This window comes from Myotis myotis, unplaced genomic scaffold (genome assembly GCF_014108235.1).
Source record: "Myotis myotis isolate mMyoMyo1 unplaced genomic scaffold, mMyoMyo1.p scaffold_m19_p_6, whole genome shotgun sequence".
NCBI lineage: Eukaryota > Metazoa > Chordata > Mammalia > Chiroptera > Vespertilionidae > Myotis > Myotis myotis.
In genome coordinates this window covers 98,340,783-98,358,665 of record NW_023416368.1, presented here as the reverse complement: position 1 = coordinate 98,358,665, position 17,883 = coordinate 98,340,783, and the positions used below count along the sequence as shown (strand labels likewise).

At 48.7% G+C, this 17,883-nt stretch overlaps 1 protein-coding gene across 3 annotated transcripts in view; it reads right to left on the bottom strand.

Annotated features, from left to right (window-relative positions):
* Positions 1 to 301: 301 nt before the first annotated feature.
* Positions 302 to 17,883, bottom strand: part of MAML1 (mastermind like transcriptional coactivator 1) — a 66,860-nt gene continuing 49,278 nt past the window's right edge. For 2 of the 3 annotated variants that reach the window (XM_036312517.1, XM_036312519.1), the window contains exons 2-5: positions 13,324 to 14,736; positions 9,599 to 9,838; positions 6,828 to 6,924; positions 302 to 3,660 (exon numbers count right to left, since the gene is read on the bottom strand). In XM_036312517.1, coding sequence (XP_036168410.1) covers positions 2,681 to 3,660; positions 6,828 to 6,924; positions 9,599 to 9,838; positions 13,324 to 14,736 — 2,730 coding nt within the window. In that variant the 3' untranslated portion in view covers positions 302 to 2,680. The remainder of the gene's footprint in view (positions 3,661 to 6,827; positions 6,925 to 9,598; positions 9,839 to 13,323; positions 14,737 to 17,883) is intronic. The other variant, XM_036312518.1, reaches the window with a different exon arrangement.

The window sequence follows — 17,883 nt, the reverse complement described above, 5'->3', positions numbered from 1 at the left end:
TTCTACACTTTGTCTCTTGATTGAAATCTTTCCCTCAAGAAGGTAAGAATGGAGGTCTTCCCTCACAATAGACATGAAGACATGGGAGAGCCCGAGTGACGTCAGTTCTAATTTCTTATCTACCTTCAAATACCAGAAGTTACTCTGAGGTAAACCAAACCAAACCCCCGCCCCTGTGCTCAGTAAGAAAACAGTAAAATCACAAAAGAAAACCAGCTACCCAACAAAGCAGTCACGGCCCACACCACACTGCCCACCCTGCAGGCACTGCCATGTTAAGTCAATACACAGGCAGTTTCCATACTAGCAAAATACTTTTATTATTTTATAATGATAAAATGAGAGCCAGGATTTCTTTTTGGTGTATACCAGAGTTAAGGGAAGTAGAAGAATAAGGGGATTAATAGGATTTTTATGTACTTTGATGACAATAAAAAGTTAATACCAATTGTTTGTCATAAAACTTATCATAGCTCCCCAGAACACATATATAAAGAATCATAGTTTAAAAATCTATAAAAGTAAAAAATATACAGTCAGAAGCTCTAACACTTATTCCATCTTTAATATAAAATTGTAAACATTTATTTACACAAAGCAAATGTGTTTAACAAAAGTCCGAGCACCCTTTTGAGTCATGGCTCCTGGAAGATGGGGGGAGGGAGTTTGCACTGCAGCGGAGTCCTCTCCTCCCCAACTACCCAAAAACCAGGTTCATAAATAAAGCCGCGGGCAGCTCCCTGGGGGGACCCCAAGCATCACATTTTATTGCTCTGACACTACAGCAGTGAGAAGCCTGCTGTCTATCTAGGTGGCCCAGGACTAAGGCTGGGGCAGCCCTCCCCCGAGGGAGGTGGAGTGCCCTGGGGACAGAGGTGAGCAGCAGCCAGAGGGAGACCAGAGAGGAACAGGGGCCCATCATTAGCCTTCACCCACTATTTTTGGTAGAAAAACTGCTGAAGTCACCCTCTTCCCCTTCAGACTGGGGAACTAACTCAGAGGGTGGAGTCTTCACTGGCTCTATGATTCACTCATTCCCTCTTCAAAAGCTAAATTCAGCATCAGGGAAAGGCAGGGAGGGCAGTTAAAGGGGAAATGGCCCAACAACACCATTTGTGGTGAAAAATGGCTCTTAGAGAAGAGGGTCTGAGGGTCCAAGTACCCCCAGCAAGGCACGGCTGGTGCAAATCATTACCATATGTGTACAACCCCCAACCCTTCACCCCAGCCACTCAGGCTGGTCACACGAATCTGTTCCTTGGTCAGTTCTTTACGCAGGACGCTCCTTGAATGAACCATTTGGAGACTCCAGGGAAATGGAGCTGCGGTTTCTCGAGACCACTCTGCATACAGCCACTCTTCCATGGACCGCTTTCTGTCCATCACTGAAACGTCTCACCCTGTGCTGACCACTTTGCTTTCTTAAACCAAAGTGCTCTCTCCACCTTCATTTTCCACAAGCAGCCCACTCTTAGCTTAGTCAAGTCCATTCATTCATAGACCTTACGGAGAAATCCCCCTGAATCTTTAGAAAGGATGTGTTAGTGTTATAAAGCAATTACCTTTAAAAGTGCAATCATCTGACGTGGCAGTGGCAAGAGTAAGAACACGTGGAGTTCAGGGCCTCCCTGCAGAACGGGGCACGCCTTTCGCCTTCGTCCTCCTTCCCCAAAGCGTTCCTTCTGGGGAGGGACACCGTCTCCCCGCAATGCTGGGTCTCCCTAAGGAACTGCAATGACTCTTTTCCCCCTCCCATCTAGTAAACTGTTGCCTTAAGAAGGTTTTCCAGTTGGGCTGGAGAAAAAGGAAGGGCAAGTGGGGTGAAGGAAAGACATCTGTGCACAACTCAACAATGATCACCTTCTAATACATTAAATATACGTGTCAGAGAAACTAACTGCAGAAGGTGGGAAGGTACAACAGAAGGGGACACAGGAATCCTAAACATCCCACTCGCGTTGAGCCCGGGGCTGCTGCCAGGCATGGGAGGAAGGATTCCTCCAGGGTCCCCAGAAGCACGCGCTCTGGGGGAGGGGCCCTGCCATCTCGCAGCATCCTGAGCCCCTGGCGCATGCGGCCACAGACTTACTTACGGAAAAGGTTTCCAGTGACACTCCCTGAAAGCCGACCAAGAGCAAGAATAAAAAAGGCTCTTCCAAGGAAGCCCTAGGTTTCCAATGCCACCCAATCAACTCAAACCACCACCTATTCTGCTTTAAATTTTAAAAAATTTCATCTTTTACTATGCTACAAATTGCAAGGAATTCTGCTATATAGTTTCAACAGAAACTTGTCCCCAGCATTAGGGCAAGTGGAGAAATCTTGGATTAAGCCAACCTGATGGCACAGATTTTTATAAGCCTGACGTTGTGGGGTTTCACTGCTATAACTGTCGTTTTTTGGTCATTTGGGTAGAAAACCACCTGTAGAACCCTGTCCTGCTGTCCCAACACCAGGTAATGACACCAGCAGATGGCCTGGGGCCAGCCCGACAGACCACACCGCTGGGTTGGAGGAGGGGCTCTGCAGATCCTGGCCAGGTGGGGCCTCAGCTTCAGCCTTTGCTCTACCCACCCAGCACACCGGGCTGTGAGCTTTTGGTCCAAATAGTTGCTCATTGTTGAATATGAGAACAAAAATACAGGATGTATGAACACTGAAAACATCATAAATCCTCCCATTACTGAGGCCCCAAAAGGTCGTCCAAATCATTCATCCACTCTTCCGAAGTCCTGTTCTTCAGTAGGGAGTCGATCAGATCGGCGTCCCCAGCCATGCTGGACAGCCCGCTGCCACCCGGCTGCCCGCTATAGGCAAAGGGCAGCTCCTGGCCCGAAGTCCGCACAGGGTAGGTCTGGGTGCAGTGCAGCCCTGCCCGGCCGCCCATGGGTGGGGCAGGGCTCTGGCTGAAGGCCCCCAGGTCAGGCCCACCAGGGCTCAAGCCTGGTAAGCCCTGTTGTGGGGCTCCCTGGGGAGGTGCTGGGGCGGGGGCACTGGTCCTCTGCTGCGCACTCACGGGAGTCAACATGGGCCCCGCTGCAGCTGCTGAGCTCATGGGGGCCATGGGCCTGCTGGGCATCGTCTGGGAGAATTGAGAGCTGGACATTTTCAGGTGGGCCTGCTGCATGTGGAAACTGGAGGCTGCTGTGAAAGGGCTTATGGTGTTGCTTCCTTGGGTCTGGCCACTCAGGTTCGGCATTCCCTGATGTTGCCAGGAAGGATTCTGGCCTCCCATGGCTGCCGACACCCTTGGGACCTGTGGCTTAGTTAAACCAGAGTTCAGGGTCCCCTTATTGTGCTGCTGGGAGAGGCCAGAGCTCCCCAGAGAGTTCTGTCCATAGGCAGCTGAGACTGAGGTGTTCTGGCCCATGTTGGTCTGCCGTGGAATGTGGGCATGTCCATTGGTGGCCTGTGGTGGGGGCTGGGCAACTATCTGGGTTATGCCAGAGGCCATGCCATAGAGGCTGCCCTGCGGCATGCTCTGGGAGCCAGTGAACTGAACGACACCCCGATCCTGCTGGCCTGAGTTGGAGGAGAGAGAGGAACCTGACGAGTGTCCAGGGCCCATTGGCATCAGATTCCCGGCCTGAGGGAATCCTCGAGGACAGCTGGAGTTCGACGGACCCAAGTTGTTCATGCCAGGCACGGTGGCAGAAGACCCTGGAAGACAGAGAAGATTCTGTCAATCAAGTTGGCATTTCTTGGCCACCAGAGGAGACACCTCCATGGCCCGAGGTGCAGCTGCCAGCCTATGGGCACGAACAGCAGGATCAGAGATCCAGCGGGGCCTCAAGGAGGAGAGCCTTGGCCAAGGGCCTGGTCTGCAGCAATGAGGAGATCAGACAGCTGCAGAGGAAGGGCACAGCGAGGAGAGAGAAGCCAGTGGACTTGACTGGCTCACCCTCCGAGGCCCACCCATCTCTGCTCTGTGCAGGCCCTATGCTGGGCACTGGGGGCTCCAAGGATCCACCTCAGGACCTGCCTTTGGGAGGTGAGGACTCCATGTGCTGTGACAGGGTTACAACAGGCAGGCAGCGGGCTGTGGGAGCACAGGGGATGAAAGCTCAATGCCTGGGAGACTTGGGGAAGGCTTCAGAGAGATGGCGACGAATATGTTGGATTTTAAAAGGGTAGACATGCCCGACTGGTGTGGCTCAGGGGTTGAGTGTCAACATATGAATCAGGCCCTAGCTGGTTTAGCTCAGTGGATAGAGCGTCAGCCTGTGGACTGAAGGGTCCCTGGGTTCAATTCTGGTCAAGGGCACATGCCAGGTTGCAGGCTCGATCCCCAGTAGGGGACATGCAGGAAGCAGCTGATCAGTGATTCTCTCTTATCTTTGATGTTTTTGTCTCTCCCTTCCTCTCTGAAATCAATTAAAAATACATTTAAAAAAAACAAAAATATGAATCAGGAGACAGCAGTTCGATTCCCAGTCAGGGCACATGCCTGGGTTGGGGGACTGATCCCCAGTAGGGGGTGTGCAGAAGGCTACCGATCATTGATTCTTTCTCATCACTGATGTTTCTCTCTCCCTCCCTCTCCCTTCCTCTCTGAAATCAGTAACAATTTTTTAAAAAGTTCTACTGCTAAGCAAAGTAAACATTCATCTATAAAAAAAAAGGGTAGACAGAAGTTTAGCAGTTTGGAGAAACAGTATTCTAGATACAGAGACGAGTGTATGCAAAGGTATGAAGTTGTGAAAGGCAGTCTGTGTGGGGAAGTCTGTGGCTGGGCTGTGGCGAAAGCATCCAGCTGGTTAGAACAAAACTGAAGAGACAGCCGCAGCCAGATTCAGAAGAGCTGTGGCTGCCATGGGAAGGGCAGGGCTGCAAAGCCAAAAGGCAACTGGATTGTGACTGTGGTTTAGACCCCGCTGGGCAGCTGTTAAAATCACTTAGGTGAGGGGTGCACACAAATGTGCCCCCCCCCCCCCCGGGGTGACAGGGAGAATGCTTGAGCTTATTCTTCACACCACAGACGCTCAGGGAACAGAGCAGTCTGGGCTGCAGTCAGCAGGCATTTATAGAGCCTGTGCGCTGTGGTGGCGCTGTCCTGAGCAGACAGCAAGAAATGTGACAGGCAGGCTCTGCCCTTTGTCCTCAGGGAACTTGCTGTCTGGACCTCTGCCCTAAGCAATGGATTCATGGTGACAACACAACTGAGGCGGGCTTTTGTGGGCAGGAGAGCGGCTATTCAGGGGCCGGCCTCACCTGAGCGCCTTGTGCTCCTCTCACTCTCCCCCTGCACCTAACTAAAAGCTGGGCGGAGGAAGAAAGGCTACTTCACTCCCACGGACAGCCCACAACAACAAAAGATGGGATGAAGGCAGGAAAGCTGGCTAAGACCCGGCTTCTGCGGTGCCTGCTGACCTCCACTCCTCAGTCCTGGTCAGCATGCACATAAAGCTCCCCTGGGCTCTTCCAGAACGCACAGCTGTGGTCAGTTTCTCTGAGACACTATAGTGAGAGTCACTGACCAAGAAAAGGACAGGTTTTGAAGATATTCCAAGAAGAGCAGACCACATTTCCTTGCATCTGTCAACTGGCATCTCTATGTATTTCTAGAGTGACAGCCTGAGCAGTGGCAGCCAGGTTCCCTTGCACATCTGACACTTGACAGCTGAGACCCCTCAGAGTGCTTCCTTCCTTTCCTGGTCAGCTGTCCAGGGCTGATGCTGCCACTTGTGTCACCAAAGTGAGCAGAAAGGAAAAAAGAAGCAAAGCCCACACAAGTGCATTAAGTGTCTCCTTATCTGGAAACTTGGAGAGGTCATTTTGCTGAAGCAAAGAACTTTCTTAAGAATTACAGAAATGGTGCCAGAAGATGGTTTGTCTTTGGATGGTGGGCACACAGTGCAATATCTAGGTAACATATCATAGAAATGTACACCTGACACCTATATGATCCTATAAACTAATGTCACCCCAATATCCTATATAATAAAAAAAAGCCTATTATGCTAAGTGTCCAGTCATCTATTCAACCAATCAAAGAGTAATATGCTAATGATATGCTAAGGCCACTCAACCGCTTGCTATGACGTGCACTGACCACCAGGGGGCAGACGCTCAGCTTGCTGCTGGGGTCGGCCCATCAGGACTGAGTGAGATGGGCCAGACATGCCCTGGAGCCCTCCTGTGGTCCCTCCCCGGCGATCGTGCACCGGTGGGGTCCCTTGGCTTGGCCTGCACCTCTTGCAATCCGGGACTCCTTGGGGGATGACGGAGAGCTGGTTTCAGCCCGATCCCCCAGGCCACTCCCCTCGGGAGGGTGCCAGACACAGGGCTCACAGGTGACAAGCGCTGCTTTGGCAGCGCCAGCCTCTCCTGATCGGGACTGATTGGGCACGAGCACACAGCAGGCGCAGTGGGGCCAGGATGAGCGGGAGCAGCAGGTAGAAGCTGCAGGTGGCGTTGGACTGTGGGTTTCGGCCCGATCCCTGCAGGCTACCCAGAGGGGGTCCCACATGTGCACAAATTTGTGCACTGGGCCTCTAGTATTAATAAAATTCAAAGAATTACAGAAGCCATTTCCTATTGATATCTTCCAACTAGATATGATTTTGCTTCAAAAGATTGTATAGCCAGGGACACAGCCAAAGTACTTAGCTGAAGTGGTCTGCCTCTCTGACCCTCTTCTGGCCCGCAGGGTGACTAGAAAGCAGGCTCCGTAGGCAGAATGAAGTTTATATGAGCAAAGTAAACTCATACAGCACCTAGCAGAAAGCTGGGCAGACAGCAGGAACTCAGCATGAGTGGAAGAGACCACCTGCTCTGGGCATGCCTACCTTCCCCTGCCCCACTCCATCACCCAGATGCCCCCTCACCTGTGAACTGCCCAACTTGCTGTGGGAAGGTGCTCTGTGTCGGGTCTTGGTACTGGGGTGGTGGGCGGGTCAGATGGCGCTGAAACTGCTGTTTCTCCTAGAAAATTCCAAGAACAGAACAAAGACCCACATAAAAGAAAAACAGTGTTAGATCAGAGAAAAGAAAACTGTCCAGGCTTGTTACTCACAGACAGACTCCTAAGGACTATCTCATATAATGCTCACAATCTCATTTTGGGGATTTTTAATAAAGACTGAGGCCTAGCCGGTTTTCTCAGTGGTTAGAGCACTGACCCACAGACTGAAGGGTCATAGGTTCAATTCCAGTCAAAGGCATATATCTCAGTTGCAGGCTCGATTCCCTGGTAGGGCTCATGTAGGAGGCGACCGATCAATATGCCTCTCTCACATCAGTGTTTCTCTCTCTCTGTCTCTCCCCCTCTCTTCCACTCTCTCTGGAAAAATCAATGGGAAAAAAATATCCTCAGATGAGGATTAAAAACAAACAAACAAAATCACTCTGAAGCAGAAGGATGGGGCTGAGCTAAGGAGCAATAATTAAAAAAAGGAAAGGTGAGTTTTTAAAAAAGGAGGGCAGATCAGGAAGATACAAATCAAAAAAGCCACATGGTGTGCCACTGCACATGCACAGGTGGCTAGAATAAAAAAGACAAGTGTGGGGGAGATGTGGAGAAACCGGCACCTTCATACACTCTGTGGGCATGTAAAATGGTGTAGCTACTTTGTAGAACAGTCTGGCAATTCTTCAAAAGGTAAACACAAGAGTTACCATAGGACCCAGCAATTCCATCCCTAGATATACACTCAGAGAGCTGAAAACCTATGTCCACAAAAAGTTCAGGAAACAACCCAACTGTACCAACAGATAAACTGATCCATAAAATATGACATATTCATACAACAAAATATTATTCAGTCATAAAAAGCAGGAAAATAATGATACATGCTACAACAAGGTTGAACCTTGAATCCTCTTACATGAAATATTCACAAATAGGAAAAACTATAGAAAGTAGATTAGTGGTTGCCTAGGCCTGGAAGATGGGGGAAATAACTTTTTTTTTTTTAATATATTTTTTATTGATTAAGATATTACATGTGTCCTTATCCCCACATTATCCCCCCACCCGCTCATGCCCTTAAACCCCCCCCCCCCCCCCCCTGTTGTCTGTGTCCATTGGTTAGGCCTATATGCTTGCATATAAGTCCTTTGGTTATCTCTCCCCTTTACCCCCACCCTCCCCTACCTTCCCTCCAAGGCCCGACAGTTCAATCAATTCCTCTCTGTCTCTGGATCAGTCCTTGTTCAGGAAATAAGTTTTAATGAAATTAGGGTTTAGGGTTTCTTTTTAAAAAAATATATTATTATTGCCCTAGCTGGTTTGGCTCAGTGGATAGAGTGCCGGCCTGCAAACTGAAAGGTCCCAGGTTCGATTCCGTTCAAGGGCACATGCCCTGGTTGTGGGCTTGATTCCCAGTGGGGGACTTGCAGGAGGCAGCCAATCAATGATTCTCTCTCATCATGGATGTTTCTATCTCTCTGTCCCTCATACTTCCTCTCTGAAATCAATCAAAATATACTTAAAAAAATATATTTTGAAAAAAAATAAAAAATATATTATTATTGATTTCAGAGAGGAAGGGAGAGGGAGAGAAACCCCGGCACATGCCCTGATCAGGAATCACACCATGATCTCTTGGTTCATAGGTTGATGCTCAACCATTGAGCCATGCCAGCTGGGTAGGTTTTCTTTTTAGGTGATAAAATGTTCCAAAACTGTAGTGATTATTGCATAACTCTGAATATACTAAAAACTATGGGATTATTCACTTTAAATGAGTTACTTGTGTGTCATGTATAAAGCTGTTATTTAAAAAACAGCAGAACCGAGGTAGTGATGTGGGTTTCAAAGTCATTCTCAATCAACTTGAACTACTGGATGGCTAGTTCTTCTCTTATGTTTTTTTTTTTTTTTTTAATCCTCATCCGAGCATATTTTTCCATTTATTTTTAGAGAGTGGAAGGAAGGAGGAGGGAGAGAGAGAAAACAAAACAAAACATTGACTGGCTGACTCCTGCACATGCCCCGACCAAGGCCAGGGAGGAAACTGCAACCGAGGTACGTGCCCTTGACTGGGAATCGAATCTGCAACGCTTTGATCTATGGGCTGATGTTCTAACCATTGAAAAACCCAGCCAGGGCTTCTCTTAAGTCTTAAAGATGTAATTTAAAATCCTGAGAACCTTGGCACCTTCACACTTTACTTGGTGACCAAGTGGATGAACTGTAGGACTTAGAGGGAGCTTGTTGGTCCTGACTCTTCAACCCCAGGACCTCAGGCAGGTCTTCACTTCCCTGCTTCACACTCTTGACCTATCACAAACTCTACATTTACAATCAAGCTTGGCCCACAGTAAACTGACGGACTGGGAAGCTCAGTGCATTGGCAGCTGCCAACAAAGGATATGGAAAACTGTCCCAAACACATATAGTTTTAGCCACAGATTCTGCCTTCATTAATCCCCACTAAATGACATAAAAGCTGCTTCTGACACAGGTCACCACTGTCTGAGAAATGCCACTCACAGAAAGGGGTTTAAAAGGGCAAAGCACTCTAATACCAAACATGCACCGAGCACATTCACATGGCACCCCGCTGAGCTCGTGGCCACTGCAGTGCCTTGGGAGGCAGGATGAGATGTGGGGGAGAGGCGGGGACGGGGACGGTTTTCTCCCACTTTTCTTTACCTGCTCTGCCAGAAGGTGCTGCTGCCTTTGCAAAAACTGCTGTTGGTGCAAATGCTTTTGCTGCTGCTCCCTCTGTTTTTGTTGATCCAAAAGCAACTGATGCTGCTTCATTACAGCTGCCTGCTGCTGGCCACTGAGATAGGGGGTGCTGCTGTGAGTGCTGGCCACTGACACAGTGGGCGGCTGGGTCCCCACGCTGGAGGCTTGGGCTGGCACAGGGACGTTGGGAGGGTTCTGCTCCTGTCAACACAGAGAAGGGGGTTCCCGAGTCAGGTGGGACACGGTAAAGTCTGTAAGCCCTGATCAGGACAGAGGAGCTCCATCTGATGCGAGCCTAGCTCCCTGCAGATGACTACAGTGCAGCAACCCTACAGGGCTGGGCCAGAGACCAAGATAGCAAACACCTGAGTCTCCAGGCCCAGTAATGCACAGTTACTAGCAGCTTGCTAGCTTTGCTTCCTATGATTTGCCAGGGGCAAGGGTGTGATTTTACACTTAAGCTCATAGGTTTGCAATAGCTTCTGTAAGCAAGTATAGCTTATACACCTTTACTCACCGGGATGCACAAGTGCAGGTGGGCCCCAAGGAGGAGCGCTCAGAGGGGCTTTGGGTGAGGAAGACATACCATATTCTGGGTTTGCAAACCTTGGGTTACTGGTGATGGGGCTGTCCCTGAACTGCCCGAAATTGTTTTGTCTGCCCACTTGTATACAACATTTTTCTGGGAAGAGACTGCTTGGATTTTGTCAAATTCTTATGCTTAAAAAATACTAAGTATTGAGAACTTTAATGAATATTTTCAATTAATACATGGACCAAAAGTGAAAGTCATGTCAAAGGTTATCACAATGTTATTGCAACATCACTACTTACATTTTAAAATAACGAGGGGAAATTTAACTCAAAAAAGGAAAAAGGCAAAAAGCAATTATTATTTAGACAAGTTCAACTTCTTGAGCTCCTTTCTAGTCCTTATTCATTTATATACTTAATCTGTACAAGATTCTAATCTTAGAGCAGACAGATTCTGATGTAATTTCCTTACCCCAATCTGCAGAAGCTCACAGGCTACAAGACGCTGAGGTGCAAAGTGCTACTAAAATGACAGTCATCACTGTCCCATTCTTTCTTTCTTTTTTTTTTTTTTTAATATATTTTATTGATTTTTTACAGAGAGGAAGGGAGAAGGATAGAGAGTTAGAAACACCGATGAGAGAGAAACATCAATCAGCTGCCTCCTGCACACCCGCCACTGGGGATGTGCCCACAACCAAGGTACATGCCCTTGACCGGAATCGAACTTGGGACCCTTGAGTCCGCAGGCCGACGCTCTATCCACTGAGCCAAACCGGTTAGGGCGCCACTCTTTCTTAAGGTTGCTGCTTGCTAGTGGCTATGCAGCAGTTTAATGGCTGACATAAGTGGAAGTTTCAACATTTACACATGCATGCTCCTGTTGAAAGATGCTTAAACTGCTTCTAGTTTTGGGCTATTAGATATAAACATGCAATGAATATCTGGTATATAACTTTCTCTTTTGGGGGGACTATTTTTTTGCAGGTTTATAATGTGCCAATGCTTATGAATATTTTTATGGCTTATGAAAAATACATAATGAAAAAATTACTTCCCAAATGCACTGTGCCCAGTGAGCATGTCAATCTGTTACCAGCTACAAATACACAAAGGCACACATAAAAGTATTCACTGCAGGCTTGCCTACAGTAGTGAAGAACAGGAGACAACGCACGTTACACAACTGTTGTCATACAACTGTTAAAAAGTTTCAATGGGTCTGATGTGCAGATGTGGAAAACAGCCCAGGACACACTGTGGAGTGAGCAAAGGAAGTGTGCGCAACCTGTCTTGGAGGAAGCCAGGGACATCTGCTCCTGTCTGAGGTCCAGCCATCAGAAGGCTCCCAGAGAGGAGGCATCTTAGAACATAACTGAGCAGAGCAGAAACGTAAATCGTGACCATGACAGCACTGGCACATGACCATCCTCCCCCACAGAGCCAGGTGGTTCTGCTAGGCTTGTGCATAAGGAATAAAGCACCATGGAACTCAGAGATGTTAGAAAGCAGTACTCACCTAAAAGGTTATAAGCTTACTAAAACTTAATAAAATATTTTGAACAAAGAGATCTGAAAAGTGGTTAAAAAGAAGAAGCCTCTAAGAAGCATATTAAGGCTGAACTTTACCTGCAAAATCCAGCCACAAATTACTTTGTGTAGCATAAAAGAAACACAAGACTAAGTGCAGGTGATGCCTCAAAAATGTGTATAGTTAAAACCAAAGGAATTTTACCCTATTTTTGTTTATTAAGACTCAACCCAGGCCTGGCCAGGGCACATGCCCAGGTTGTGGAGCCAATCCCCAGTGGGAGTTGTGCAGGAGACAGCCAATCAATGATTCCACTCATCATTGATGTTTCTATCTCTCTGTCCCTCTCCCTTCCTCTCTGAAATCAATAAAAAAAATATTTTAAAAAAATATAAAAAGACTCAACCTAGGTTTGCTTGATCAATTTTCACTCCCAAGGAGTCTAAGTGATAGGGGAGAGGGCATGTAATAGGAATAGGATCACAGCTGTTTAATGATTATTCACCTTACTGACTACAGATAAGAGGTTTTCTTACAGACCCTGGGAAATGAGGATGTGCTGCAAGAAGAAAAACAGAGCTGTAAAAAGATGAGACACCTTGGGGCCCAGACGGGGCCAGTGCTCAGGAAAGAAAATGCATTTTGAGAACAGACAAAGGACAGGATGAGATTTGATTTTGTTGCTCTGCCTGGCCCCTGGCCCCTCTCCGGGAATTTGCCTCAGGAATGCTGACCATTCTCTAGTCCCAGGAACTGGCAGGAGCTGGGTTTTAACACCACTGAAAATTAACTACCTTGTCATGGGATTTTAAGACCTGGAAGGAGACACATGGACCACAGACCCTGCAGCCCTTATCCTGCCCCTTCCCCTTGGCATGCAGCTTTCTTCCTTACCTATACTAATAAAAGAGTAATATGCTAATTAGACCAGGAGACCTTCTGGAGGTCCTTTCAGACAAAGCCATGGTGGTGGGGACGAGGCAGAGGTGGTTAGGAGCGATCAGGCCAGGAGGGAAGGGCAGTTGGGGGTGATCAGGCCAGTGGGATTGGGGGCCAGTTGGGGGCGAGCAGGCCAGCGGGGAGAGGGGGCAGTTGGGGGCCATGAGGCCGGCAGGGGAGGGCAGTTGGGGGTGACCAGGCTGGGCGGGGGGAATTGGGGGCGAGCAGGCCAACAGGCAGAGCGGTTAGGAGCGACCTGGCAGGCAGGTAGGTGAGCAGTTAGGAGTCAACGGTCCCAGATTGCGAGAGGGATGTCCGACCCCGAGAGGTCCCAGCCAGATTGGAGAGGGTGCAGGCCGGGCTGAGGGACAACCCCCCCCCCCCCCCCGCCACCCCGCATGAATTTTGTGCACTGGGCCACTAGTCCCTATATAATCAGCCGGCTGGTAGGAGGGGTTAGAGAATTTACAGGGTGACCTGCTGCTCTCTCCATACTGCCGGCATTATATGATTCAACCCTGTCTCTGCTTAATTTGGCTCAAGTAGTGACAGGCGGCCTGGACCCATTTGGTGTCCAGGATCAAAAGGACAACCGCAGTGGCTCCCTCCCTCCTTCTCTTTGCTCCCCAGGGACCTGGTAATTACAGGGATGCAGAGTAAGAGAGCAAAGCCATAGGCTCACCTGGCTGGGTGGAACCAGAGATCGGAAGGGCATATTTCCCGGCTTTGGTTTCATCAGAAACAAAGAGTTCTGCTCATTGCTCAGATGAGGGAGCTGCTGGGGAAGATAAGCCATCAGGGATGTCTTGCTCTGACCAACCCCAGGGCTGCCTTGCCCACAGTCCGCTTTGTAATGAGAAAGGGGCTTGGTGTTGCCATAGTCCAGCATCGACCCTTGGTTAGTCATGGTGTTCTGGCTCAAGTTACTTGGTGGCTGGTGACTCAGCAGGTTTCCATGGCTGGGCTGGAGGTAGGGGCCTCCGGGACGAGGGGCGCTCTTGTTCACATTGGGCATCATGAGCAGTTTGGAGTTGGTGAACTCCTGCTTGTAGCTGGGAGGGCTGGCAGGCTTCTCCATGGTGTAAGGAACATTTAAGGGACTGTGGGAGGAGCCCGTCTGCTGCCAGGTGGACATCTGGCCTGGTGCTGGTGCTGGGGCAGGCTGCTGTGCATTCTGGAGCATCTGCTCACGTTTCTGCTTGGCGGCGATCTGCTGGAGCTGGTGGGCAGAGGACAGCTCTGAGGCCACTCCTGGGCCCTGGCTAGGCAACACCACACTAGAGATGGCTCTTTGTGCATTCTGGGCCTGGGCTGATGCCGGCATCAGGTTGGGACTGGGATTTTCTGCCCTGGGCTGACCAGAGGTGTGGAACAGAGGCTGAGAGCCCCCTAGGCTGGATGCATCTGTGCTCACAGGCCCGGATGAAGGACCCATAAAGGTCTGTCCTACAGACCCAGTCCTCACTTGTGGAGAGCCTAACTGTTCTTGTTCAAAGGCTGCTGGAGAGAATTCTGTCTTAATATTAATGTCCTGTGCCAAGGGGGGCTGTGTGGCAGAACCAGAGGACTCTGGGTCCTTCTTCTCCTCAAAATCCTCAGTGAACAGATCCTTCATGTCTTCATCGGGCACCGACCTGTTCAGCTCCTCGATGAGCTCCTTCCACTCCTGCTCGTTCAGGTTGAGGTCAGGCATGAGGTTGCTTTGGGATATGGAGCCTCCGGCCCCTGTGATCATGCAAGGCAGATCATCGACAGGCTCCTGCTTCAGCTCTTTATTCAGGCTCAGAGGAAATGACTCACTGGGGTTGCTGCCTCCATTCAGGTGGAGGTGCGAATCTGCCAGACACTTCTTGCTCATGGAGTCCAGTCCCAGCGAGTGCTTCCCACCGGCCTGCAGGGCCTCTGCACCGGGCTCCTCGGGCTGACTGAGGGGGGAGGCTGGAGGCAGGCCATTGGAAGAGACACCTACTCCCATGGGAGCCTCCCGGCGGGTCTTCTTGTGCCCAGAAAAGAGGTCTCCATAGCCATTCTGCTGACCGCCATTCTGTGGGGAGGTGGTACTATCGAGACTCCTCTTCACTGTGTCATGGAGATGCTAAAAAACATGGAAAAGAGTGATTATGTGCACAGCAACATGTAAAAGGCCCTCTGCTTCTCAGGGTGACTCAAACTAGGGACCTGCAGCCCTGCTGTGCTCTCCTAATGATTTTGCCTAGCCAGTTTACACTCCCCACTCTGGGAACCCCTCCTCCCATTTCCGGGTCCTGGGGCCTCGCCTGAGTCAGGACCACTAACTCAGCTGTGGGAAAGCAACCCAGTTAGTCGATGGGTCAGTCCCTGGACTTTTGCAAGACACAAGCTTGATGCTGCTCAGTCATTCAGGGTGAGGGTGTGCCCAACAGTGGAACAGAGGATAAAGAGCCAGAGGATACATATATGTTCTGAGGGCATCATGTGAGTCTGGATCTAATTATACCAGAGACCAGCCATTCCCCAGCCCTATACTGGCCTTTCCACCTATGGGAACAAACACATCCCTTTTTGTGTTTAAGCTGTTTGGCTAGGACAGGGGTCCTGGCAGCACAGGCTCTTTCTCAGGCTTGGTGCGGGCTGGCCACCAGCACAGGCTCCACCTTGTTGCACGGGCCAGTGCTAATGCCCTTCCCAGCCTTTCTAGAGCTTTGCTCAGCCCCACCCCTTTTCTCCCACTTTTCTCCCACTCTCCTCCCTGCCAAACATGAGCATCTTCTAATCCCCTGCACCCAGTCACCAGCCTTCACAAACCCTATGTCTTATCAAGACCATCTGGTCACAGACGGGCCTGTCTGCACTGATACTCTTGCTTCCCCATATCCTCAACTAAATTAATTCAACTACTCATTTATAAAGAGTCTGCCTTGTGCCAGGAACAAGTACTATGGACTATCAAGACAAATAGGGTGGTCCCCTCTCCTCATGGGCTCCCAGTCTTCTAGGATATAGGACATGCAGGGACATGGCTCCAGAATAAGATGAATGGCTTATGCAAGCAGTAGAGCTGTAAGCACTCTGACAATGCAGGGGCTGGAATTTCAGGAAGTAGGATGAGGAGGAGAGAAGGTAGTAAGTGTCTTCCTACTATTTCCCCAGTCTCATTTTCAGCTGTCAGGACAGGACTCTTCCACTAACAGAGGTGCCTAAACTTAGCCTCTAAACACTGGCTGCTCCTTTACTATGTTTACTCTTGTTACATTTTTGTCCTTCACCCCCCACCCTACCTAATTCCATGGTTCCTTCCCACTGACTATACTGAGCTATTTACAAAGTTCCAAATAACAAATTTCACTATTATCTTTAAACAGATTTCAGAGGAGTCAGACAGTAGGATGTGCTGTTGTTTTCCAGCTGCAGAGAAGGGCCATAATGACCTACCACATCTGCCCTAGGAGAGAGTGCAGGAGTATCGTAACCTGGGTTCCTATCCAAGGCAACACCGTGGACACCAGCTCTTAGCAGTAAACTACTCACTAGGCACTAATGCACAAGGAGTAAGAAAAAAAGAAGGGCAATTTTCTAAATCTACGAATCCCCATTCTAATGCTCCCATTCCTTCCCCCCCCACTTCAAGATTTTCTTAATTTCTTAACTGTTAAAGCCAATTCTATATTGCTCTAAAATCCCGGCTGAGTACTTCTTTAAATTGATATCTATGTACTTAAATTAGCTCCGAAAAACCTAGTAATGTTTGATAAATGAAACTGTAGGGAAGAGTAAGAAAACATGATTCTAAGACCAAATCTCAAGCATGCAGCCAAACCCTCTGTTTACATTCTTTTCACTTTACTTTTTTTGTAGTTTCCTCTGCTTCATGCTGCCACCTAGTGGTGAGAGGAGGAAAGAAGCCATACTCCTAAAATGGAGCCTTTATAAGATCCACTGTTTGAAAAGTTTCCTTTGGGGATGGTAAATTTATACTCATTTAATGTCAGAAGGAAATCAAAACGGGTTGTTAATTTTTCTTGAATTTTTATTCTTTCTATTGTTTTATTTTTTTAAAATATATTTTTATTGATTTCAGTGAGGAAGGGAGAGGGAGAGAGAGAGAGAGAGAGAGACATCAATGATGAGAATCATTGATTGGCTGCCTCCTGCACGTTGCCTACTTGGGATCAAGCCCGCAACCAGGCATGTGCCCTTGACCGGAATTCAACCCAGGGCCCTTCAGTCTGCAGGCTGATGCTCTTATTCACTGAGCCAAACCAGCTAGGGCTAGTTTTCTTTATGAAAAATCATTTGTTCCTCAGTGTCGTGTTTGGGCTGTCTGTAAACCTGCTCAGTTTTCCATTTTCCTAAGGAGGAAGATGGAAACCTAAAAGGTCAAGGCGCTTGATGAGTCAGCTGGTTGCCCCAGATTAGAAACAGAATCCTTTTTTGCCCTAACAATTATAAAAGCTACCACTCCTTCTTTCAATATCCACATGCAAACAGATGCAGACAAGTTCCAAAGCAACAACTTAATTTTGCAATATGAATTGCATTTACCCAAAGGAAACACCACGCCATTGTCTCAACCCCTCTCAGAACTTGACTGCAATGATGCAGATGGACAGAAAGGGAGAGGGAAAGTGGTGACCTGGCGGATTTTTTTTTTTTTTTTTTTTTTTTTTTTTTTTTAGTTTTATTCATTTCAAACGGGCCAGATCCGGTCCGTGGGCCGTAGTTTGCCCACGGTTGGGATAGACAGTTATTTGTCTAAGTTCTGGGGGTTGGGAAGTCTAAGATCAAGGCAGATTTGTTGTCTGGTGACAATCCACTGCTTGGTTCCGCACCTTGCTGTGTCTTCAAATGGTGGAAGGGGAAAGCCGGCGGATTTTTAAGCCGTGTGCATATGCAGGAGTGCCTGATATGTGCAGGGCACTGCAGAGAGGCAAGGTGAGTGAACAACAGAGCCTCATCTCCAGGAATTCATAAGAGATGGGAAAATGGCCCGAACAGATTACATAAGAACGAACACAGTAATCACTTGTAAGTACATGGCTGGCATGTAAGAGGGATTAAAAGAGAATTCTGGGAGCAGCACGGAGTGAGTCAGAGCTTCAAACTATAAGACAAAAAGCATTTGTACATGGCTGGCATGTACAAATGCACATGCTTGCTTCAGCATAATGTGGTATTTCTGGGTGCTCAGCTCAGAGGTTCCTGTCTTAACTATCAAGTGGTCTCCGGGGGGAGGCCACTCCCCTGCACAGGGCTCCAGGAGGAT